At 41.3% G+C, this 27,503-nt stretch overlaps 1 protein-coding gene across 1 annotated transcript in view; it reads right to left on the bottom strand.

Moving 5' to 3' along the window:
- fbn2b (fibrillin 2b) overlaps positions 1 to 22,894 on the bottom strand; it is a 60,088-nt gene extending 37,194 nt beyond the window's left edge. The window contains exons 1-6 of the mRNA XM_068318623.1: positions 22,632 to 22,894; positions 15,607 to 15,931; positions 8,287 to 8,369; positions 8,030 to 8,131; positions 3,229 to 3,324; positions 1,384 to 1,479 (exon numbers count right to left, since the gene is read on the bottom strand). Coding sequence (XP_068174724.1) covers positions 1,384 to 1,479; positions 3,229 to 3,324; positions 8,030 to 8,131; positions 8,287 to 8,369; positions 15,607 to 15,785 — 556 coding nt within the window. The 5' untranslated portion in view covers positions 15,786 to 15,931; positions 22,632 to 22,894. The remainder of the gene's footprint in view (positions 1 to 1,383; positions 1,480 to 3,228; positions 3,325 to 8,029; positions 8,132 to 8,286; positions 8,370 to 15,606; positions 15,932 to 22,631) is intronic.
- Between the last annotated feature and the right edge of the window lie 4,609 nt (positions 22,895 to 27,503).

Raw genomic sequence — 27,503 nt, 5'->3', positions numbered from 1 at the left:
TGTTTCTGTAGTGAACAGCAGATCGAAGAGGAGGAAGGAGATGGTGAAAGGTGAAGGTTACTGAAAGGTGAGACATGATGGAGAATATCTGAAGGTGTAAAGGTGCTTCTCTCTTCCTGAAAGGTTAAGCGCAGGAGGGAAATCGGAAAGTGTGGCCATCAATTCCTCCACCACGCACATAACTCAGGCTGCTGTTCAAAGCTCAGGAGACAAACACCCACCGTCTGTCTGAGGGAACTGCATGAAGTCATACATGACCGGAAAGTCAGCTATCTGGTTCTGAAGAACAACAGTCAGGACTGCACATCAAAGCCTTCCTGGTTTGATATCCACTCAACAACCCTTAAATCCAACGGCTGGTCCCAGGACTAAGACTATTTTTATCATGAGACTAGAGAGAGTATAAAGATATTTCACCTCCATATGAAAAAAAAGAACAGATTGTAAACCCGAGGTTCCTGGGTGCAAGTCTGAAATTTAGCTGCTCTCATATAAAATGATGTATTTCTTTTTTTTTGGTCTGCATGCGTTAGCTTTGCACAAATGTGACATTAAATTAATACTAGTTCAAATCTTCATTCCTCTGCAGATCAGGTTAACAGTGAAGATGTTTGACCCAATCACGCATCATGTTGTACAAACTGCTTACTAGTGTCAGGTTATACAACAGTACCAATAGCTACCTGCTGAACTATGTCCTGACGTTATATTTTATATGATGTTTAACTAGTGGACACTATTAAAACCTCCTCTAAATAATCTCAAAGCTTTGTGTGATGAAGTCACCATTGCAAAGAATATAATAAGGGACTAATATATGTATATAATGATAAATAAAAACAAACAGTGAAGGATATCTACCAGTTCTTGTGTGCTGTAAATATAAAAGTATCTTAGAGAGAGGAAAATTCTCTATTTAATACTACATTTGACCTTTTCTATCACTGAGTTTTATAATACCACAAAAAAGTCATCACCCATTAATTTTATTTTTAAACTAGTGAGTCTATCCTTATTGTTTGCTCAATTTGCTTAGCACTATTGTTTATATGTAATTCCAATCCTGTTTACAAAGTGTTAGGAAATTAAATCAAACTTCATAAATGCTGCAACTAAATGGTTTGCTGGCGTGAATAAATGCAAACGTTTGGCACACCAGAACCACCAGGTTAAAAGTTTAGTCTGGAGCCTAATAAAACACACATTTGGCAGTAAAGAATATTTATAAAGCTAAACTGAAATTAATGAGAAAAATCAGTCAAATTGTTTCAGAGCAGAGTAAACGAAGGACGAAGACCAGGAGGCGTCAACAATGTCTGAGAGAATGTGAGACAGTGGACCATAAAGTAGTGACCCGACATAGAAACCAGGCTAAGCGCTCACCTCGTTCACACTGAGGGCCGGTGAATCCGTAGACACAGGCGCATCTGTTGGGTCCGATGCAGCGTCCACCATTCTGGCATCCATTCTCACAAACAGCTACAGGAGACACAGGAGACAGTGACTCACCGAGGATTACACACTGTTTGTTAGTTGATGCATGCTAGGAGAGAGTTAAAAGGTCTGAGAAGAGTGTTTTGGGGTTTGTTTTTTTGTTTTTTTGCATATTCATCAACAGTTCAGTTTACATATATTTTAATCAGTCACTCTGGATAGTCTCTGGTGGGTATTTTTAAGGAGCAGGAAGCGATCTGTCTGCCCAAACGGGTGACATGTTCGTAGGCATCAGGTATGATACTTCAGCTGCTGGGTAGAGGATCGTAGTTTAATGGTGGGAGAGAAGAACAGGTACGGCGTCATGAAATCATCCTTCCGAATGAACAGAGTCGTGGTTATTTTTCTAGATAGCATTGGAGCCTCTTATGAAAAAAAGCTGCGAGCAGGCCTCTCTGGTTTTATTGTTCCCAGTTGTATTTATGGTTTTAAAATGTCTGCATATGCTGATGGTATTGATGTCACCATTCAAAAACAAAACAATATGGATGTTTTAGAAAAAAAATTGGGCAAGACTTTGTTAAGATTTGAAACGCAGGAAAAGAAAAGACTGGTAGATTTTAAACTTCCTTCTGGGTCCAGCAAAGATGGTGATTTATTTAAGAAAGCAAAAAAGGCTCTTCAGACTGTAATGTGGAGATCATTTAAAAAAAATATTTGAAAAAAAAATCATGATTGACTTTAATTATTACAGAGCAATGGAAGATGTGGAAACGTTTACGAACATGTGGTTTGTCAGAGATGTCATGTGTTCACTGTGTTGAGTGAGAAGCTTGTGTTCGCTCGTTATTTGGTTTAACTTATGGATACTCGTTTTCTCTATTATTCGTTTATTTTTGTATGTGAATTCTCTTTTTGTGTGAATCTCTTCTTTAGTTTTTCTATGAGCGTGATTAATTTGTCATTTCTGTTTCTGTGAATAAACCTGCCTTTTAAAAATCACAAAAACCTTTTCTTTCCTTTCCTTTTCTTTTCTTTCTCAAACACAGGTCTTTCATTGGGCTTCAAATGACTTCATCTTCTAATCATTTGCATCACCAGCTCACTAACACATACTGTGTTTTATATTAGTATTACAAGCATATGTGGAGGATTTCATTGATGACATCACTTCTTAAGTCAATAACACGAAACCCGTTCACCTCACGCCTTGAGGTTTTGTCTCCATAAATCATCCAAATGATCTGCTTCAGCGCGTGTTGGTTGAACTTTAAACTCTTTCCTGGGCTTCTGCTTGGCTATGCAGGAAGCAAAGGCCGGACCGATCGCGAGAAATTGGCCCCATCTCAAAAGATTGAAGGGGTCTCAAAAAGACCTCAACGTGAAACACAGACACTGCCTATGTATGAGGTTTAAAATAGACTACACTGTCTGGAGCACTTCCTGCACACTTTAATAAATAAGTAAATAAATCTAAATGTCGATCCAAGGCTCAACTTGCTAAGAAAGCAGTTTCCCAGAGACCATCCACATTGTTAAGATAGTACAAAAGGTTCAACTTGTAATGAAATAATCTAGCGTAATGGGGACAGTGGTTGATGCGAGGCCTGTTTAGGATTTCATAACAACATTGATTTTGTTCCTTTAAGGTGTCATGATTGAGGCCAGTTGTTAGATCCACTCATTAAATGATCGTTTTCTTTGGAGCTCGTCTGCTCCTCTCCACAACCCTCTGCCTGCAGAACCCCACATCAATCATCAAGGTGAACTGATTGTGCAGCAGCTTTTACTCACGTTGCCCACAGTGGCTTCCTGTGTAGCCCTTTGGACAGGAGCAGGAATCCTCGCTGCAGCTGCCTCCATTCATGCACCTGACGTTACAGGACTGGACTGCAGGAGGGAGGAAAGAGAGAGAAGTGGAAGGTCGCAGGAGTGAAGATATGATTCCACTTTGACCACACCTGAACTTGTATTATTGGAACTGGTACAAATAAAAAGCTTTCAATATTAATCATTAATAATCACTTGTTTGGTTCATTATATCATATCATTTCCCCAAAGTATCAGAATGTACATCAAGTGTGAAAAATGGATGAGTAGCAAAGATAAAGAATCTGAGGAGGATAGAATGAAGGGCAAATGTAAGAGAAATAAGGACTAAGTTAAAATAGTGACTAAATACTCCATGTGTGTTGTGGTGCTACAGGTGTTGTAATGTGAAGGAGGAGTTTCCTGACTCTACCAGACTGTGAGGACCAGTCTAACCATCTCAAACACACAGCAGCAGCTTTCATAAGGGAAACTAATTGGTGTTCCTGGCAGACAAGCAGCTGTCTGCTGAGCCAGCATTTTACCAAACATACGTTAGGAGAGGACACAGTGGTGGGTGGCAGAGAGCTGCATCCTCTATCCTTTCATTCTGGCTTCAGATGACATTTTGTTGTCAGCTGCTCTCTACTTTTCCTTCCTCCACCTTTGCCTTAGGCTTCCCGTCTACATACTTCTGTCTATAAGAAGTCCAACAATCCCTCTTTCTCTGCCTCTTCATACCTCTTTTTCTCATTCTAATGTTTTGAATGCAGCGCTGTGGAGCAAAAGGGGAAATTACTGAACTTTCCCATAGTTGAGTTTGGATAATGAGACTTAGGGTTTACACGCATGCCAATTGCCATTTCTGTCATCCATCCACTTACTCTGACTTTACACAAACGCAGTGAATATGACTGGTGTGAGTCATGAGGAGTGAGTATACTCTTAGGCAGATGTTTATTGTGAAAACCCATGCCTACCTTACTGGCAGCTCACTCAGACAAGACTTGAACTGAATGAGTCAAAGTACAACAGGACTCTTGGATGCGGACCCTGTGCAGTTTCAGTAAATGCAAGTCACGGATGTAATTCACTGGAATTGCAAAGAAAGATTCCATTCTCTGTGTATTTAATGCATCTTAAGTCTGGGGGGAATTCCATTTAACGCTCTCCTATGCAGCACTTGGCAGACAATGAGTGCAGATTTGCCAGAACTGCTGTCACTTTGGATTGCATCCCCATAGCAACATAGAATGTTCAATCCAACAAATACTTTGAGACCCGAGGGTAAACTGGGTTTATAGGTCAGTGTAGTATGTGCTGTCTCACTCTTTCTTATCACGGGGGATGGATCAAGTCTTTCTCCCAGATTTCAACCTCAAATTGCATTCATGACATGAGGTTAACTCATGGATTCCAAGAGCAACAACTGGATCCATGATGTGAAACGAATAATAATTGCAGTGAATAACTTCAGTTCTTCTTGCCATGGAACGAACTGGCGGAAACCATTCCCATTTGGGTAAATTTGCTTTTTTTTTTTTAAAAAACTTCCCCTCTTTCAATGTTCTTGACCTATCTAAATAGGTCGAGAACATTTCTTTGCTATGATAGATAAAACATTGCAGTAAGAGGAGCCGAGGATGATGTGACAGGTGCTGGAAAGTGATGTCGTTTTGTTTTTTTCTACGGAAGGAATTTGATGGGATAAAGATGAGGAAGAGACGGAAGCAAACAACAACATTTGGAGACAGAAGGACATGATCTCACTGGTAAACTTTGCCTCTCTACCACCCCCCCCTCAAGATCCTTCATCCCTTCAGGTGGAGAGTTTGCCCCAAAGACCCACGCCAGGAATGCACAACAGTAGGGATATGTATGTGTGTGTGTGTGCGCATGTGCGTGTGTGTGTGTGTGTGTTTGTGTGTGTGTGTGTGTGTTCCAGACATTGAGCGAAAAGTGGTTAACGTAGCTTTGCGGCACCACAATGCACCACTGTATTCTACTCGTGTTGTCAGTGAGCTGCTCACATCTGGGTGTTTTTTACGAGAGGCTGCGAAACACAGGAAGTCCAGGTTTGTGTGTTGAGTGTGTGTGTGTGTGTGTGTGTGTGTGTGTGTGTGTGTGTGTGTGTGTGTGTGTGTGTGTGTGTGTGTGTGTGTGTGTGTGTGTGTGTGTGTGTGTGTGTGTGTGTGTGTGTGTGTGTGTGTGTGTGTGTAGGCATTTGTGTGTGTGATGGAAAACTGAGGAGTTTTACAGTGGTGTTTTGTCCTGATTTATACAGACCCCAGACCAGAAGTCAACATCAGTTTCATGACAGATGTAGTGAAACAGGAAGTTGCATGAGATGCTGTTTGAGGATGCCAAAATTTGAAACTTATTTCAATTAACTCTACCTACCTAACCTAACTAACTAACAATTAACTCTACCTAACTCACACCTCAGGCCTCACAGGAGGCAGCACTGCATCAGGTCAGGATGGACTGTGTTCAGGTGACATGGCTTGTAATTAAAAAGGCCTCTTTGCTTTCCCAGGACTAGTGAGTCCAGTCAGAAGCAAACGGGAAGCTGGTCGGTCTAAAGACAGATGTTTCTCAGCATTAGGTTGAGAAAGCCTGTGGTAATGATTTCATAATTATGGTTATGTGACGACAAGGTTATAAAGACGACCCTAAATGGTCCCGAGCACAGCTGCTCTGCCTTAAACTGTCAGTGTGTTTATTACAAGGGTGACTAACAGGGAGAACCTTTGTCGTCTGGGAATTCACATGTCACAACTGCTGGGTATCACTAAATGAGACGTGTGTGGTTGTAGAAGTGTTGCAGCTTTGCAAATACTTTACTTTTCTAATCTCATCTTGGAACGTATACTCTGTAAGGTCCAGCCTGGCCAGCCACAGAAAGATGAGCTTGTATTGTTCTTCTTTTTTATGTGTTGTGATACATTCGAATGATAGAAAAACAGATGTGTGGACGAAAAAAAAAATCACAGACATGTTGATTACATGTATAAAATCACAAATGTGCAGCTGAGTTATTTAAACCTTTGCATTCCACAGGCAAGATGTGAGACCTAGCAAGCCAGGGTGCTGTACACAAGCCGTATAATTAAGGAAATTGGCATTTACAAACGGATCTTCATGGAGTTGCACTTTGTTCCAACTTTTTCCAACTAAATAATTTGCCTTCCTTGGCAAAGACTGAAGGTTCCAAAAGAGATGTTGGATCTCAGATAAAAGCTTTATAATCAAATGGCACCTGGAGAGAAGAGATTTGGAAACTATACCTCCATTCACTGACTGGTCTGAGTCATAAAGCTGTTTGACCTCCGATGTTCATGAAGGCTGCCTGAGAGTCCACTGAAAGGTCCTTCATACAGATAGTCTTACAGTGCATTAAAATAATATTCACCTTTACTGATTATAGTACAATAAACTCCCCTCTATCATTCAGATCCTTTAGTTTCTCAGTAGTTGGAGTTTGACACTCACTTTTGGCCAGCTGAAGAAGTAAGTACTCTTCCTGCTCCTTCACTTTGCTTTCTGGTGCAATTTATGCCCCAAAGGACCATGACTTCATTGCTCCTGCCAAAGCACTGACTCTGCAGGAGATCTGTTCGTGTCCTGCCATATAGGTCAGAGGCTGTTTTTCTCCACCCCGCCCTCGGTGCCCTTCCTCAGAGGGTCGTCATTTCTTATGGCTGGAACAGATCCTGTTTTACACCTCTGGGTCACAGCCAACTGATTCTCAGCTTGTGTGTGAGTGTGTTTTTATTCAAGAATGTGTGTCTGTATTTATCTGTGTCAGACGGTGTGTGACAGATGTGTGTTTTAGTAGTTTTTATGGGATGGGACCGTGTAGCTGGGGCCGGATGTGACTGACTTTGGCTGATTAAGGCTGAACATATTGCTTAGCTACAAACATACTTTACATGTTCCCAAAGTCCTGCTCACCAACAACTAGCACACGCTAGTGTCAAGTAAACCCTACACACACTACATTAACCTCACTTTGATAAATGCTAAATCACAGAAATCTGAGCATACAGTAGAACACCTCACTTGACTCCAAACAGACACATCCTGAGTGGTCTGTAACGAAGCCCAGCAGACCCAGCCTGGGCGGTCAGACTCCATACTTTAATCCTGCAAACCCTGTGACCTGCAGGCTGCAGAACAGGCCAGGGACTCTACACACCAGTATTATCCAGGCTACATTACTGTTCTGGCTCACATGAGAGAAGGGTGGAACCATTACATTTGGAAAATTGCCCAGCAATTGGATGAGAAGGAAATGAAACTGCTTAGAGTAACTAGTAATATCGTTTAATCAGTCTTTGGTGCCATTTTTTATCATCACAGACTAAAGTGTAGACAGGCTCAAAGCCGATTAGTAGAATTATAGGAATATACTGTTTCTGTGATAGCCATCTAGGCTTACAATGATCTACTGGATTATTCTGCCAATCATACCATACCATTTCAGGAATGGAATAAAGCAATCAACCAGACAAAGACCGTCCAGCAGAAGCTCTTAAACTGGGAAAACACAGTCTATCCAAACACTATGCAATCATACAACAAGCTCTCAGATTAATACAACTCTCATATACCTATAACCAGTCAGTTCAGTTAGTTTACCATAAAGATTGTCGGGGGGGGGGGGGCTAGCCTGGTTCCACCCACTATTTTTAAAGTCATCACTATCTTTTTATTGAATCAATGCAGTGCAAGAACTACACTTCCTAATTTCTGGAGGACTGTGGTTCACATTCATGTCACTGACCTCCTCCTCCTGACCCACAGCTGGGGGAGAGCTGGCCGCTTGAACAGGTACACATGTTGGGTCTGGAGCAGAAGCCATCGCCACAGGAATTCCTGCAGATTGCTGAGAAGATAAAGGAGAGAGAGGAAAAAAAAGACACGGGTGTGAATTTAACAGGTTCAGTTTCATTTTAATGTCTGCATCCATCACATTCATTCATATGGTCTCTGTGTTGTGGTATCATCTGAAAAAAAGGTATTAAGAATGGAGGAACTTACGAACAATGCACTGGTTCCCTCCTGGCAGGGTTTTCCAGCCCGGACAGCAGTAGGAGTGGAAGCGAGAGCCGCACACATTGGGTCTGGTGGCGTAAGAAACAAAGAACAAACAAACTCACTACTCACCCAGACCTCCCAAACATACTTCAGCGAAGCCTCTACACAAACACACCATGTTACAAATTGTTTTCTGAGCTGCCAAAGATCTGCACAGCCTCTGCTTTCAGAGTAAACAAAACAAAATTCAATACAAAGCCTCCTCGAGTGATGGATGGAGGTAGTTTCAGAGTGGAGGGGGGGGTGGGATTTGTCACAGGCCAACAGCACAAGGAGTAGCATTTTGTTTTCATTCAAGTTGAATTTAAACTTGGAAGGACAGGATGTATAAAGTCCTCCTTTCACCCTGAATTCCATGCCTGGCTGTCTTGTTTTCTGGCAAATATCCAACCCCGACACACACACACACACACACACACACACACACACACACACACACACACACACACACACACACACACACACACACACACACACACACACACACACACACAGTCTGCTACAGTCTTTGACCCAGTCTGACAGATGTAAGAGTCATCACAGCTTACGGAACAATGGATCTGCAGGTCAGTCAAAGAGTTTTTTCTCCGTGGAGATGGCTTAACCACATCTAGAGATGACTGACCTACACACACACACACACACATGCACACACAACGAGTCTGAGGTCAGCCGTTCCACACGCTAATGCAAAGAACACGTGAAAATGGTGAATAATTACACACCTACTTACAACTCAGTTTACTAAGAAATGAAAAAGAAATTCCAAAACACAGCAATCATAAAAACCCAAATACTACGAGGAAGTGTGCGTCATGCGGTGTGTGTACTCAAGTGAAATGCCCCGAGAGGCTGCATGAAGTTGTTTAACAAGCTGGAGGGTTCCAGCGGTGTGGTGGTACTAATGATATCCTTGGTGGCCTCTCAAAGAGCATAATCATGGGTATATCTGCGGTCAACTGTGTTGGTGGTTACATGCATGCATTTGCTGATGGCATGACTGAAGCTAAGGGACCACAGTTGGATAGGTTGGGAAAAAGCCTGATCCAGATGCTCAAGGTGAAGTCCTTTTACCAAAAAGTTCATATCTCTTCAGTCAAAATCAAAGAAGACTAGAATACAAAGTGTTTTTGATGTCGACCAAATTTAACTGAATACCTTAGATTTTTTTTATATTCTACCTTTAAATAGCAAATAATACATTTTAAAACATTCATATTAAAATTTATTCTGCCTTTTTTTCCATTCAAATATTCCTAATCTGGCAATATCACAATGATGTCATGACATCATTGGGATTATTGCTTCAAATCCTGAGGAGCTCCCTCTAGAGGCACAGAGGACATCTTACAGCTCCTACATTTTAATTTGGTTTTCTTCTTCATATACATGTACAGTACATGTATGTCACTATGGGCCAACAATTAACTGACTTGTAATTGCTGACTTTAACTGAGATTTGGTGCCATATTTATAATATGTAATGATGAGAGTGAAAAGTGCTTTAATGGTATACTTTATCAAATCAAGTGTCCAAAGCATAAATGAATCAGTTTACAAATAATAGATACCCAAGAAAGAGTATATCTGTGTACTGCAGAAGCTAATACACAAACTGTGCTCTGTTTTTAATTTTTTATTGACTTAAAGAACTAGTTTGGAATTCTGGAAAAAGTACTTAGTGGTTTTCTTGCACAGATTAAAGAGATACCATTGATTGACTCATTAAATCAAATGCTTCAAAAATTGCTGGACAGAAAATCCACCTCCCGGGCCCTTTGAAGCTTGATATTTAACATATTATTCTTCTGTTTATTCTTATTTCTTTTTACTTACCCCAGAAGAGAACAATTTTCCTTGTAAAAGAAATAAACAGATTTTAGATACATAAAAAGTCTGAAACAAAAGATTATTAAAAGATGGGAGCTGAACTGATGATCATCCAGAGTAAAACATCAGCTCTCTGATGGTTGGAGAACAGAACCCACAAGCAAAGACGGTGAGACGAACAGGCCAGAGAGGTAAGAGAAAGGAAATAGATGGAATTATGAATGGCCAGACGAGATCATCGAGAGAAAATGAAAGAAAATAGGGCAGAAATGGATCCTTTACAAAGGGTGAGTTTTTGTTTGGGGTAGAAAGTGTGAAGAGGGTGAGGAATGTTTGTTAAAAGGACAGCATACAGTATGGTGGGAAAGGAATGGGCATGGGTGGGAGGGAAAGCAAAACAAGTTTATGTTGAGAGAAGGAGGAAGCAGGAGGAGAAGTGGGAGCGGAAAAGGAGATATGGAAACAAAGGAGAAAGCAGTATAAGCAAGCAGAGGCCAGAGGCTTGGTGGAGGTTTCTGGGGCAAACTCTCAAACTAAAAAACATTTAAAAAAAAAAAACTAAAAAAAAAACTTGACAAATGTGCGGAGACATCAGCATTCCAACACTCAATGAGTCCTAAGTCTTTCCTCATCTATTTTTCCCCAAAGCATTGAAGATTTTGTTACAGACCTTGGGGATGTCAATATATGAAGGATTATTGGGGTCTAACCCAAAGGTGTTCTGGTTTATTATTCTCTCTTCCTCCCCAATTTTCTCTCCTTCTTGGTTTCTCTCTGTATTTCCTTCAGGTCAATCCCTGGTCTCCTATCAAAGAGGAGAGACTTTAGGGAATGAACTGAAGTAAAACAGAATAGAACAACATTCAAAAAGCAAAGTTTACGCCCCACGGGTTTTCCTCAATATTGAAATGTCCTACTGTTCTGAGGTCTCAATCTAAAGGAGATTAACTCTTTGAAGTCGCCTCCCGGCCCGTTGACTCCTTGTTAACTACCATTAATAGTAACAGAGGGAAAATTGTTGCCACAGTCGCCAAGGGTAAAATGAACTATGAGGGCAAAATGGATAATGTAGTCAAACCTCAAAGTCTAAAGGGGACTGTCAAAGAGATTTGTAGACCTGACAAAGGCAAACTAGAATCAGTAACAAAAAAAAAACCCTTTACGTGCAGCAACAGCTAAATGAGAATGAGATTTAATGAGAAAAACAGAAACATTCGGTCTATCCATCAAAAGTCTGTCTGTCATCTGTCCTTTTTTGTTTGCATGAAACTGTTTTAGTTGTTGATGAATTCAGTAAAAACTCCAAACTAAACACTTTCCTTCATCTTGTCCTGTTAGCAGTCGTCACAGAGTATCATCTTTTTTCCATTTTAGATAATTGCTCGTATTTGTTGTTCTTCCTGCCACAAATCTACATTTATCCAGGCTTGGGACCGGCTTACAGTTGACACTGTCTTGTGCGCCCGTAGGGCTGCAGATGCCAGTGATTGATCCTGGGGCAGAATACATGCAAAGTAGGTTCTGTACCACTGAGCTACATCCCCGACAGTAAAAAATCTAATCTAAAGAACTCAAATATGCCAAATATTAAATACAAAAATGTGAAAACTTGTCAGTTTTCTTTGTCATAAATTAACCAATGGAATATCTCGGGGCTCTTAATTGCTGGTGTAATCAAACAAGCAACATAAAGTTGCATAAGCCAAAGGAGCATTTTTCACTATGTGTCACCTTATAGGCAACAAAATCAGTGGATCAATCCTAAAAATATGAGTCAGATTGTTTTTATATGACAATAATCATAATTTAATGCCCTAACCAATATCGTTCAGCTACAAAGTCTTCCATTTTTTTGTAAACATCAAGTTATACAGCTGTACCCTGAGGGTGCTCTTCTCTTGCAGGAATCTGTAGGGTCAAAGGTTAATGCATTTCAGAGCAGACGGCCTCCATTGACCCTACAAGGAACAGCAGCAGCGAGCCGGCTTGGCAAACAACTACAGACATTCTGTTTCTATACAGACACAGACAAGACGTTCGCAGTTGTCCTGGCCCCAGGTCAGGTGTCTACGCCTCTGTATGTGTGCGTCAGTGTCATAGGTCAGGGGTCATCTGCTTAGGATCTAACCTCAAGTTACAAAACTCTTATACATCATTGCCTCCAGCCACACCTGGGCCTGTAGCTCTCCAATTAGATGTCAGGGTCAATAATCCCCAGTAGGGGATAGCCAGATATTTGTGGCAGCTAATTGGGAGCAGAGACAATCACTTGCAGTCCATCACTGAATGTTGTGGTCGTGTCAGCTGATGAGATACAGTCTGGCTCAACAACTGAAACCATGGTCGACCAAGTAATAAAAAATGTTATTATCCTGAGGCTCACTCAAAGTAGTCCACTGAAATTATGCATCCTTTAGCAGAATTAACAGTAAATCAAAAGCAGCTCTTCACATAAAAAGCTCAAGCAATGAACGTGAGTGACATATAGTAAAAACAATGTTATTAGCTGACCACATGCCAATCAGCTGTCCTGGATTATCCTATCTTTACAGGTCAGCCTTAGCCTGCGCACACTGCAAGCGTAAAATGCAGACACATTAAAACCTAAAATGGAACCTGATGCACATAAAACAGAAAAGGAAATTGTTCATTCATTCCAGATATAAATTCTTTGGAAGCTTTTTTTTCCTTTCCTCTGTCCTCAAAGCACTCAGACAATGTAGGTCTAAGGTAAAAAGGTTTGCACTGTAAAATCAAAAGTGGGTCAATTCATTTTTTTTATTAAGCTTGAAAGTAAAAGGAAGACTCCATCAAGGTGGTATTGACATTATCCATGATGGAACTTGCTCGATGTAATTCTTACTTTGGAGTTGACAGTCTCCCAAGTTAGCCAGCATCAGTTGCTGGGCAAAGCTGGGCCGAGTTAGTAAAGTGGGTGTGGATGTGGTGCCTGGATTGGTTAAACTCTAACATACAGGAAATATTATTAAACTTTGTATATTCATTCCCTTTAATGTTTTTTTTTTTTTTTTTCGAAAGCAGCTCAATGAAATCAAAGCTAAAACTCATTCTTCTAACCAGGCGGTCGGTCAAATAAAGCAGACAAGTGAGCTAGCCAGCCAATAGTCTGATCAGATGCCGCCCTTGAGTGGAGTGATGCCAGGCTGCAGCGGGAGTCAATAAATCAGAGTCAGCCAGCATCAGACCGAGTGCTACCAGAGACAGACCAGGGGATTTGGAGTTCTAGCTGGCAAATAAACACTGCATTCCAGCCCAAGGCCGGCATAATGACCATCATTAAACTAAACTCCCTCCATCTCCTCACAGACAATCTGTAAAACCTATGAGGAGTTATTGACAGACCACTGCTGGAACTACTATAAAAGAAAGCATCACGACATGGCAAGACGCAAGTCTGAGTTTTCATGTATTGCAATGCTTTGGGGAGAGCGACTTGTAGTAAAATACAACAACTCCTGCACGGGAAACATTTGGCCGTCACGGCACAAAGCGTTGTGGACAGCCAGACACTCACTCACTCGTCACAAATGTGATTTCATGAGTCCAAGGCTTCTCTCCAGAGGTTGTTTGATGAAACATGCGCACATGTACATGACTAAGTTTCTCTGATTTTAGATTATCTATAACCGTTTCAGCCAATATCATTCAAACAGTAATTGGAAATAAATTCAGCAAATTAGATCTGTTTGCTTTGGCCAGCACATGTAAGGTTCTCTAACATTGTGGAATAATGCTAGAGACAGTTACCAGGCAACACCTGGAAATTCATTAAAAATAATCAAAATGATGTTGGGCTTTTTCGTCAGATGCCTCTGGTTTGTGGTAGTCACACTGGCCAATGAACAATGAAAGCATTTGAGTTCATCTTAAAAGGATGATGTTTAAAAAGTATTTAACTGCATGACCGTTTCATTCCTGCACCATTATTGTGTCCAGGACTTAACAATGTAACGGAAAAAGTCTTTAGGCTTTTGCTTCTATAAATGTTCTCATGAAATCACACACGATTTGATGGGAATAATAAGCTATTGTGCAAGGCCTGCTGGTTTCTTAACTTGCTGGCTCCTGGCTTCTTACTGTAAAACTGTAAATGTGAATTACTGTTCTGTCAGATCATGTTTCTTTTGCAGTTCAGTGAAAGCTTGATGAGTTGGTGCAGCACATCTCTGTTGTATCTATGAGTAACGTTACAGTATGGAAGCTAAAATATTGTATGTCTACATGCAAAGGGAGGAAGATTTTGACGAAAATATTTCCATGTTAACCAAAATAAGTGACAAGCAAGAGCTCTCACAATAGTTTTTAGAGAAAACTACAGTCTATGATGCTTGATGAAATTTATCCTGCTTGTTAATAACACTTCAGCTGAATAAAATGTGATTAATTTAGTGACTTCTCTCCATCCCTCTCGATTTCTTCTTCATCTCATCTTTCTTATATAGTTTTCCTCCCCTCTGTTATTCCCTCTGCTTCGTTGTCACCTACAGCAGTGAAACAAATGCCCCTTTTCATAACCCCCTCTGGTGATACGAATACCTCATTTCCTGTGGCTTGGCACTAGGGGAACCATAAGCTGGGACAGATGGGAGTTGATTGGAATAACTGATGTAGACACTGAAAACAAGGCCCAACAAAAAATCCTTTGTTTTTCAAAAGGTGGCAAAACATTAAGTCTCACAACTGGATTCTAGGTTATATAGGTAACAAGATGAAAGAAAGAAGGCACATAAGGGAGGGAAAGGGTTGCAGCTGATGAGGATTGACGCAATCCCTGGAATTCATTAGACTAAATAGTTCCCAAGTACCCAGAGTCAAATGAACAACACCTTAAAATACACACACGCGCATATGTTAGTTCATATATACCCACACAGATTTTCCAATGAGGCCAGCAATCTCCCCACAGCAGTCCCAACACACTTTCTCCAGCTAAACTAATACAATCACGAGGGTTTGGGTCACGTTATTAACTGACCATTGCTTCATGAACTGTAGAGAAAGACTCCTTTCTCCCCTTTCCCATGAAAATGTCAATTTGTTGTAAATACATTTCAAGATTTCAGTGAGGCAACCACTGTGTCAAGGCTGAACATGTGCTGTTTTTGAGAAAACAATGTGGCAGTATTCAGGAGCATGATTTGGTGTAAGGCGAGCTTGGCCTTGACCCAGAATGCACAGCAGTTGGAAAAGAGCTGCCAGAAGTGAGAAAGGAAAGGCATTTTTTTTCAAGACACAACGACAAATGTTATGAGTTGACTAAAAAATGCTTTTCTTCATCATTCTTTCGAATGCTTCTAGAACAATTTCCAAAACAAAGTATCCAGTAGTTCTCCGTAGGAGTTGTACAAAGACAGTGACACACACACACACACACACACATATACACACACATGCAGAGATTGTCATCCCTACCCTCTCAGTGTCTCCTGGCCACGTCTTCGAACTCGCTGCACCTCCCTCTGGTCCATAGAGCCAGTGAATCGACTAGCTTGGTACGGTCCATCACCGGTTTGACCACAAGTCACATAGACCATGGAAAGACACACTGCTGCCCACTGCAGCAGCACCTGAGCCAGCTTCCCTGATCCCATTGGTCGGCCTGGCTATCCCTCCAACCGTAGCACCTCCGTTTCACCACTCACTTTCAGATTCTCCGTTGACTGTATGGACCCAGTCTGAACAGAGGGATCTAGACCTGGATCCAGACCAAGTCCTGATGTGCACTCCAAAGTGGTGGCTAGACAAAGGAAGAAAGAAAATTCAATTAAACTCTTGAGACACAGAGGGGAAAACAAACCTACACTCTTATATTAACTTACGTGTAGATTTTGCATGTTGATTCTAAATGGATCAACTCATCCAAGACACTGGTGCCAGCATTTTTATCAAATAATCTCCAGATGTAATTAGATGTGTATTACTCCACCAGCACCACTCAAAAATTAATTGAATCAGTGGTGTTCAGGATGTTTTTGTAAAGTCTGCATTTTACTGGGGCGTCCTAAAGTCACACCTGGGATTAGTGGCGGCTGGCGATAAAAATATTTTGGGGGGTGCATAATTCCAAAAGCAACACAACATATTGCCTCAACAATGACGTTAATTTTCCAGTACCTCAGAAAGAAGACTCAGCCAGAGTTTAGGAAATAAGATTTATTTATTCAACTGTGCGCACAGGGGGAGATTCACCATGTCTCTAATGACACGCATATCCGTAGCTGCTTTAGTCACAGTGAAAGTGAAGATGGAAAAGTGTTGAGAATTGCCCAATCACATTAAATGACAACATCACAACAATGCCAACAAAAAAGGGAGGTCCCAGGGTACAGAGGAAAATCTGAAGCAAACAATTAGAGAGCGGCCCTGGATAACTGCTGGGGGAAATATTTTACTCCCTCTACGTGCAGACAGAATACATCCATCTGTCCATCAGCACCTCCAAACTTCTGTACCTCCTTTACACCAGCATCAGTAAAACTGCAGGGGAGCAGTTCAGTGTCAAAAGCTCAACAATAAATATGGCAATATTCAGTGGATGTGTGTCATTAATACATCAACACTTTGAAAACAGGGCATTTTTCCATAGTCTTGTTTTCTCTTTTCTCCTTCCTTTGGAACACAATTGGTTTACACTGATGGAATACCAGCTACAGTCTACTCAGCCATTTATGGTGGAATGGCTAAATTTCATCTGTCTTTGCATACTCTCTGAAAACTACCCCAGTACATATGAAATGGATAGAGAAGACGTACAAAAGGGGTCTATCTGTATCTGCATCCATTACAAATTAACCAATCACAATCACAATTAACTTAAACTTAACTTGGACACACTCTCTGGATCACTACACAAATAAACCTTTTCATTTCATACTTATTTTGCAATATCTAATCAATGTACTGAAAATGTTTCAGTAGCGGGCACAGTAAGAAAGTTTCAGGTTTGATTCCATTCTGTGTAGAGTTTGTATGTTCTCGCCCCTTCAGTGTAGCTTCTGTTCTCCAGCTTCCTTCCACCTCCAAAAACATTCAACTTAGGTGAACCAAAGTGTCCGTAGGTGTGAGTGCATGGTTGTTTGTGTTTCATGTGGTTCTGCAATGAGCTGACGTTTTATCTGGGGTATACCCCACCTCTCGTCCGAAGTATTTGCAAGCCTGTCCTGCTTGGTAGTGTACTTAACGAGTATCACGGTTATGTCCTTACTACAATGACTTATACGGTTGTACATGATCCCAAGCACTTTGCTGCATATAACCCTCTCATACCTCAGTCTCTGTGTCGGCATTTCTTACTATCTTCAATATCACCATCAATAATTAGAAAACACCAAGACACAAAATACTTAGAAAGTCAAAACACAACTTTTCAGGAAAAAGGTTCTGTACATTTTATGAGCTTACTTTCAACAAACAGCTAAAAAACCCAAGAAATTATAAAGTTGTTAAACCCATCCATAATTTGGTACTTTTTTGACACTGTCCAGATATTTCCTCTGAGAGTTGGTTGAATTTTTTTGTGTGTCTACGTTTTGCAGGGTACATCTTGGTCAAGGGAGATCTAAATCACAAAGGTACTCAAAATTGACAAACAGAGACCAATAGAGACTAACAGAGGCTAGCAGTCACTAAGTGTTGGAAGGGCACACAGGAAAGAGAAGTATCACAACACTGATGCCCAATGACTGAGAACTGACCACGGCAACCTCTCAGAACAAGGACAAGTAGCCATCTCAATGGTAGACATTCAAGAAAAAGTGTCAAAGATGAAGAGTTGGACAGCATCTCTTCTCAATATGATCCACACATCCAACCTGAAGAAGCTAACAAACCTCCACAAATGCCTGTCAGCACAGATTAACCAGCTGCTAAAGGATTGTACCCACCCTGGGTTGTTAAGTAAGAGTAAGACAATCATAATTATGAAGGATCTCCTGAGGGGATCCATTGCATCCACCTACCGGAGAAACACCTGTCTCTGTACAACATAGAAGGTCCCGGTAGGCATTGTGGCGGCTAAAATACTATACAAGTGCCTCAATGCAAGCAGAAAGAACTTGACAGTAGCAGCAGTGTAGTCAAGCACCAGCTCCTGTTTGGCAGAGCAGCCACCAAGAAACAACAATCTGGACACTGCCTGGATTGACTACAAAAAGCCTATGGCTCAATGCAACACACTGATACTGGAATGTCTGACACTGTACAAGATAAATAGGAAACAGAGCCTTCAAGATGAAGGCTCTGTTTCCTATTTATCTTGCACAGTGTCACACACACACACACACACACACACACACACACACACACACACACACACACACACACACACACACACACACACACACACACACAAAGAGGTTCTGAATGTTGGGTTGTCTTCCACATTCAGAACTCAATGAGAATTTAAAAGACAACCCCAGAGGCCAGTCTGAAGCCAACTGCCCAAGTTACCATCAAGTGTGACATATACCAAGTAGTTGCACTGTTAACATTGTTCTCCATAGGCCTGAACCCCCCCCCAGCAATATTATTACAAAAGAGTGGTTACAGACCACCAATTCCAAAGCAGGGCAAGAACCAGCCACCTGCTATACATCAATGACATCAAGCTTTGCAAGGTACAGGCTGTGCTAAGACAGTCCAGCTCATGGTAGCATACGGTTTAAGATCCTCTTACACCCTATGCTCAAGCTTACATGGAAAGGTACAACCAAGTGGCTAGATTAGTGAACAGATTATTTGTACCCAGTATAGACTGGAAGTACCCAGATTTCTGTGGGACATACCACCAAAGGTTGTCAAGAACAACAGGGCGAATGTGCCATGGGACTTAGTCTTCCAAACAGTCATATTGGCGGTGGACAAAGAGTAGAAGAGGGCTGTGATGATAGATCAATACCAACTGACAGCAACATCAGGAAGAAGGAATTACTAAGGTTTGAAAGAACAGATGGAGCAGAGGTGGAAGGTCAAAGCAGACCTGGTCACCCTAGTAGTTGGTGCAGTTTGGGCAGTGACACCGAAAGTGGAAAAGATTCCAGGAACACTATCAGAAGCCTTAGTCCAGAAGAGCACAGTCCAAGGAACAGCTGAGATATTTTGCAGAACCCTCGACCTCTCCGGCCTCTGGTAGAGGTTGACGACGACAGAGACACCACCACATGAGGGTTCAGGATTTGGTTTTTTCATCATTACCTCTGCTGAATGAATTTTATCCATGGGGGTGTAGAGGCTAAGCCACGCTTTAAGCCACTGATGTATTCCACAGCACTTAAGTGACTGATAGATACGCTGATGCAATTCCTGGTAATCAAAAGTCAAACAAACCACTTTATGTTTGATTACTCTATTTTATTTCCATCAAGGTTCTCAGTTAACTCGACCAATAGTTAACATCAAATAACGAAACATTCAGAATTCTGCATTCAGCGGTTAAAAAACTGTTAATGCTTAACCGAGCCAACATTGATTCCTACTATGCCCAGGAGACCCAATACATCATTTGGCTCCTACTGGGAGACAATCATTTTTAGGAAAATTAAATAACACGCAGGTTATAACAGAGTTTTCTCACAGGTATTCTATAGTCTAAATTGCTGTCACTAACTTTCTACCTTATCCAAATTTCTACAGTCTTGATGTTTGCAAACTTCCCCATGCACATAAATAGTGTGTTTGTTCTCTGCTCAGAAGTTCACAGAGATGTGAATAAAAGAAGGACAGAAGGCAGCACGTGACCCGCCAACAGAAAAGACGAAAAGCTACATGAAGTCAGACATCAGAGCAAACTGTCACTTAGTCTCATATTAGCTAAGTCATTTAGTAATGAATTGTAAAATATTAATTTATGGGGTTTAATGTTATGTTTTACAGACTGTTTGCATCAGGCTAAATCCTCTTGCAGTGCTCGCATGTTCTGTCCTTATATATGGTCCTGAGGATAATTAGAACATCATCCACATTGTAAATGTAATCAACTTTATTAATCCTGTAGGAAATTGTTAGTCCACTCTAGCCAACACACACACACACACACACACACACACACACACACACACACACACACACACACACACACACACACACACACACACACACACACACACACACACACACACACACACACACACACACACACACACACACACACAAGAGGCCTGCAGGCATGCAGGTGATAGGGAGGTAGAGTGGTGGGCAGCTGCTTTGTGGTGCGGCCCCAAATGAGCAGCTTATAAAGGGGACAGCGCCTTGCTCAGGGGCACCTCGGCAGTGCTCGGGAGGTAAACTGGCACCTCCTATCAAATCAAAGAAAGAAATAATGAGAAACCACTGAATGAGAAAATGAGATACTGTGTCCAAACTTTATCCGACCTTGGAAACTTTGTGAAGAGGACTCCTTTCAATTCTCCGGTAAAATGCCAGTTTTAGAATGAAAGAGATGAGTTCAGGGTGAAGGAAGAACAACATGTAAGGAAATAAAGGAGACACTTAAAGCCTGACTTCCAACAATCTGTTTTCACTACACTGCATTTCAAAGCAGTCTCAAGTGGTTTATCACTCCTCAGGCACCAAGTACTGTATGTAATACTTACTTCAGACTACAAAGAGTACATTCATAAACTGATGAGATACCCAGTGACAAACAAATGTTCTACAGAACATCATGTTTACCCTCATTAAAGGGCAGGAAATTGTTTGTATATCTAAGAAATAAGAACCTGAAGAAGTTTTCTGACTTCTCTCTGTTCACTGATTGTGGCCACAACATTTTTTTTTTACTTGTCCGGTCTCTTTAAACTATTCATGTAAAAACAATCTGTGACAGGGTGGGAAATATGCATAGCTCCTCCAAATATAGGTCACAAGTCCAAAGGTAAAGACATCACTGTCCTAGATAGTGGCCTTGTGCCTAGAGGGAGCCAGAGAGACAGAGAAGAGGATAGTTAAGAAAGACTGAAATCTGAGTTGGATGGAGAGATGAAGATCATCGATCAACTCAAAATGTTCATTCTCCATCGTACATACCACAATCTGAGCAAACAGTGACGAAGTTTAATGATTTGTAAATACCAAGTATTCATCTCATGTAAAACAAAAACATTTATTTCCTTTGGTTGAACTGAATCAAACATACACATAGAGACCAAATGAAGAAGACAGCTATGAGGTTTGTTTTTTCTTCACCACATTATAAACCACAGGGTTCAGAGGGAACTGTGGAGCCCCTAGTGATATACAACTTCAGCAAGCCCAGCCGTTAGTCCGCGGGTTAAACCACATTATATAGACTGTCTGGGTTGAATAAAGAATGTAAAATAAATACAGCCTCAACTCATTCATTTTCATGAGAGATAAAAGATGGATGAGCCGTGAAGTCTCTACAATGCAAGGGTAAGGACAGAGAGGTCGTCAAAGTGGATCAAGCAGCCAGAAAAGTATGGAAATGAAGAAATCCTAAACCACAGAATTTATGGAAATTAATGTATTGATGCCTGTGTGTATTGTCTTCCTTTTCTAAGCAGAGAAAAATCATTCCCATATGTACATCTAGCACAACTGGCACAATTTGTAGTGTTCTTTTAATAGCAGGAAAAATGGTAAAACTGCCCTATAAGTAGGTATGATAAGCTCATTGATGAGTAATTAAAACAGGTTTTTTTCCCCCAGTCAGACACATAAGAAATGTCTGATCAGTTTCGGATTGGAGCTGTGCTGTGCGCAACCCTGCTGTCAAAATGAAGCAGGGAAGACACTCATCCCGCTTTATCAATTAACATTTCCTTTAAATGCTTCTATAAATGACAACAGACGCACTGGTGCCTAATCGGATTGAAAGGTGACACGTCACAGCTAAAGTTTTGAAGTTTGGTGAAATTTATCTATGGAGAACCTTACAGATATGATAGAGGCTACACAAAAATGTCCAAAGGTTCCGCTCCAGTAGTCAGCAGCCTCTTAAAATGTTCTTTTGAAATTTTACAGTCAGTTGTTTTTCTCCATAATGTTGCGCTGAAACGACTTTAATCAACTTTATGAATGGAAAAGAGCGCAACAGCAGCTCCTGATTACTGGACACAAGTCCATGCCAGGGAAAATAGATTCTTTTTATTCCACTTTACTTGCCAGGAAAGCGTGTCCTAAAGTAAGTGGACTAACGGAGCGAGCACCGCAGAACGTGATGAGTCCGACGAGATTTTATTATTTTTTTAAAATCCAGTTTCTCAAAAAAGCCGGCAAAAATGGAACCGACCCTCACCTGTATGCGTATATTTCTGCATCGAAATCGTGTAATTGTTGTTTTTTTTTTTTTTAACACATATTCATCTGGCAGATATGCATATGGAGATAATCCTGTGTGAACAACGGGCTCCTGAAACAATAGTCATCAGTCAGTGGTAATTGTTCCGCACTAACGCACTCAGTATTTACGCACACAGTACCTTGCAGCGGTTGGAGCGCCTTGGCGTCGACGTGTCCAGAGTCGCAATTTGAGACGGGATATGTGCCCCTCAATGGAATATTGAACTATAGCCTGGTGAGAAAAAGAGAAAAGTTAGGGAAATGCCCTGTTTGGGAGAGGGGAGGGGACACAAGAGGCAGAGACAGGGAGAGAGGGGGGAGCAGGAACCGGACTGCAGGACAAACCCACATTCCTCAAGACTCCCAGAGTTGCTCCAACAGGGGCCAACCGACCAACTAAAGCATCTCTTTGTGTCTAACATGGATTCACCACGGATTCCTTCAGGCTACCTCAGTGATGAGATAAGAGTCCCACTGAAGTGGGCGACCTTTGATGACTGGTAAACATCTTTTGCATTAATTTAAAGATCTGAGGAACAATGACAGATGTAATCCTCTCCACCAGGAGGTGAATAGGTCGTGACGCTTACAGTTTTCAAGATTTGCTTTCGCGCTATGAGAAATGTTGAGTCTGATTTCTCAGCCTATTGCTTGACACACATCCGACCACTGATGGCAGTCATTTTATAGATGAAGTTAACAGCAAAGCAGTGTGTCGCTCCGTGTCGGTGTGTCACATTTACGCTGGCTATTTACTGCCCCGGCCCACCGGTGCCTGTGATTGACACATCCTTGTGCTTTGTTACCACAAGTGTTGATAGGAAGTTCACAGTGACATGGGTGGTATATTGGTGAGGACAGCTGAGCACATCTCCCAAGGTGTCCCCCTACTGCACTGATTCGACCACTCTCACTGAAAAAGAAATGGTTGAGGGTAAGATAAGATAAGGTATACCTTTATTTGCCCCACAAATAAAGATATAGTTTGTATAGTTCCAAAAGGAAGTGAAATGAATGCACATTTTTGATGCAGATGAATTGTTACAGTTAGTCATGGAGTTCATTTAATCGTATGATCAATTTGATAAGACTGACTTTTGGAAACAGGAGAAAAATGTTCAAGAAGTTTACATGGCAACATCTGTCCTGCAATATCTGACCTGCTATATCTAAAAAGGGGGATCTACAATCCATCAATGCAGTGCCTGTTCTGAATGTGTCAGCACATGACAGTAACATCATATCCCATGTCCAACAGTAAAAGAAATAGTCCAGTTATACTCCATGCGCGTACACAAACAAATACTTCCATATCAAACGCTGGGGGAAGTAAATCACAGCAAACAAATATGGTGACGGGAAAGGAGGCTGTCATTATATGGCGAGTAAATACAGAGCAGCAAAAGCAGATCAAAAGATGTTTGGTTATTTTCCTTTGACTTTTTCATTTCACTTTCTTTGCATACATGTTTGTTTTGCCTTGCTTTCATTGTAGCCACCAGTATTTTTGATCACGTTGCTCTGTTTCAGCACTCTGAACACTGGTCCCCCTTTTTGAACATGATGGGCAAAAGAGATAGAATAAAACTAATAGAAGCCAGATCATGTCTTCGGAGGACAGGGAGATGTTGCTTCTCACTGTATGGTTACAGTCACTTGGGTTAAACGTGGAATAATCACAGTTCAACGCTGGTTAAATCACAAATTCTGATTCTGAGGAGAGATGTGTTGAAGCATGTTGAAAGTTCAAGTAGTTCTCCAGACAGAGATGAACTCCATCAACCCTTCAAGGGACCTAAAGAAACCTACGTATTTATGATGGTGGAGAGACGTGATTGGCTATGGAAACCCCTGGTCAGTCAGTGTCATCTCCTCTATGTGTCTCTCTCTCACACACACACACAGACACACACACACACACACACATGCACACACAGGTTTAATAAGGGTCGCAAATACTTCTTTACACAGCAGGGCACTATGTAGACAGCTTCTTTGTATTTCTGTTATTTATTTTTGTCCAACATCCTCTGCTCTGAATGCTGACATGTTTTCAACCATTGTTCAAGACAAAGACTAACCAGGTTTTGGTAATTACAACCATGTGCAAATCCTTTTTTACTCTGTAGGACTCAGTATGGTATAAATCTACCAGATTGAATGTGGGGGGAAGTAGAAACCATAATTTCTGGCGATGTCATAAAATCAAGTTTAATGTCAGAGCATTGGTGTAAATTTTACTTGGGAAAAACGCAACATTTCCACATTGCGTTGATTGTTAGATGAGTGTTCAGCCTTCACTGCATGATTTAAACAACAGTTAAACTAGTTAAAAAGAAGTTCCTATTAAATCAGATTGTATTGTTTCTATATTCACCCAGAGGCAGACACATTTCCACAGGCATCACAAATAAACCGGCTGCCTCTCTGTACCCGCAACATGGCAACTCATTCCAGTAACATGGAGCTGGACCGACTTTCACATGCAGTCAGTCAGCCTGATTGTGGCTTTCTGCAGAATCCAGTCTCACAGTTTCACAGCAACAATCACCATAGATGTTAGCAAAGACTACAACCCTTAAGGCATTTTATCCTCATTTATCTGTGTGTTTCTCTGCATTTCATCGCTCTCTCGCAGAGGTTCTTCTCTCTCCCCTTTAAACAGAACCACATTTCATCAAGTAGTGATCAGGCTACAATGAAAACACACCATTGTCGCCGTGCCTGGTGAAAACCGTTGCCTCCCTCCGATCTTCTTCTCCACTCACTCATCTCTCATTCCAGAACACACATTTGTATACATGTTCGTAAACGTCCACACACGGACTCACCATATGTCGACCTGAATACATGGTGCTTGAGAAGCAGCGTGACTCATGGGCTGAAGAGCGGTGCAGGATTGTGCCATTGATGATTGACCATGCAGATGTGAAGATGTCTTCTTGTTTTATTATTTAATGTTTAGAAGCACATAACAACAATATACAATTATGCCTTCAATATAACAAGCTAGTTAATCAGGATTAAAATGTTTTTTCCATAGAAAAAGTGGGACTTTTAGAGATTACATGTGCTCACATTGATAAAAGCCATGTATTTGTTTTATATGGAACAGACTGTGTTACATGTGACCGGCCCAGTAGGAGCAGGAATGTGAGGTCTCGGTCAGTGCCGCGGCGCTGAGCTTTCATGGTATAAAAGATGACAAGACAGCACAGAAACCAGAGGACGGGATTGTTCCTTCCCTTTAAGTCCCTCTCTTTGCCCTGAACCATCTTTAGTTTCATTGATAAGATATGTTATGACTGTCTTTTTGTCTTTGCGTGTGGTGTGTACTTTCTCCTACACTTATGCTTGAATATTAGATGAATTCTTGAAGCAATGCCTAATCTCCCAATGCTGAAAGACACAACCACCAGAGCCTTCCTGACTGTCTTTAGCTGAGCCAGGAGACGCATCACTGAACCAAATCAGCACAAATCATGACAACTCCTCAGTAGGGAGAGAGTCAGGCCAGAATTAGTCATTATATACTGCTGTCCAGGAGGAGGGAACTCATGCATTTGTGCGTCATCATCGATCACTGACAATGTGAGCTGTCAGTAAAACACATGAACTGATAGATTTGCAATTTATTCATACCAAGACAGGACAAAGGATGTGTGTTTGAGAAAAGTTTCAAGATTATTGACTGTGAAGGACAAAAGATAGACACTGTCACAGAATAGGATGGCATTTGGAGTATAGATAGTCTTTCTTTGCATGGTAAGAAAATCAGATCACTGATCAGAGACTGACAGACCTCCAATGTGATTCATTGAAAATCTCCTCCGTTTTGTCTATTTCGTTTTCCTCCGTTCAACTCTTTCACTCACCCCGACCCCTCCCCCACCCCAACTTCTTCGTCCAGTTTTTTCCATCACTTTCTCCTCAGGCCGGCAGATCTTGCCTCACCGTAGAGCTGCTCTACTTTCCTCTGTAAAGACCTGGCCTTGTGCAGCTGCACTGCCCCGGTGATGCAGTGGGCAAGGAATGCAGGACTTCAAAGTACAGCACAAGTACAGACAAAGAATGGTAGTGTTCAAGAAGGGATGAGAATATGTGATCTCATAAAACAGCACACAAACACATTGGTTCATTTATGCAAGGTTGGCTACAGAGGGTGATGAGGAGGAGGGGAGAGCAGACTTGCACTGTCTCCTGCCTGCCCTGTGTGAACCAGGAGAGGAAGAGGCGGGTATACACGTGATGTTTCTCCCCAGTGATAGAGCACATTTTAACTCTGCACAGCTCATTTATACTCATGGTTAAACGACTGTTAAAACATACAGCAGGGGGAGGAATGGACAGAGGTCAATGGTTTTGTGGGATGTCGACTTTCTGGATAAGAGTTTCAAATTTCCATAACCTTTGTCAAGTGCAAATGACAAAATTTGGGGCCCCGGAAAGAAGGAAGAAATGCAAAAAAAAAAAAAAAAAAAAAAAAGCAAAGAGAGAAATGTAGCAAGACTCCAAGAGAGAGGGAAAAATCCTCAGACTGCTTGCTAACAGTTTGAGGAGCTAATGGCTTTCAGATGTGCACACTGTCTTTTGTATTTTCAAAGGGGCATGAAACATTCCCTTTCACAGGAATCCAAACAGCGGCTGGAATTTAAAGACTGAAAATTCACTACAGATATTTGAACAAAATGTTTACCAAATGTTTATTCAAGCTTGAGTTCTGTATATCGTGTTTTACATCCACATATTAAAGGTTTTATATTTGAATTCAATTTAAACTTAAGTTTTTTCCTTCTATTTAAATGATGCTGCTGCTTCTTATCTTGGGAGTGCTGTCGTTGAGGAGGGGTAGGGCTCTATTCTACCTTTGGGAACATGTCTGGGAGTTGTACAAGGTGAGGTCTTTTCCCACGCCAACTGAAAAGTTGCTTGAACGTGATGTTGGTTTTGAGGAGGGGGGGGGGGATCGTCCCTCTTCAGTCACGTAAGTATGACTTCATCCAGGGGGGCAT

Source organism: Antennarius striatus, chromosome 7 (genome assembly GCF_040054535.1).
Source record: "Antennarius striatus isolate MH-2024 chromosome 7, ASM4005453v1, whole genome shotgun sequence".
NCBI classification, from domain to species: Eukaryota; Metazoa; Chordata; class Actinopteri; order Lophiiformes; family Antennariidae; genus Antennarius; species Antennarius striatus.
This window is presented reverse-complemented; position numbering and strand designations above follow the sequence as displayed.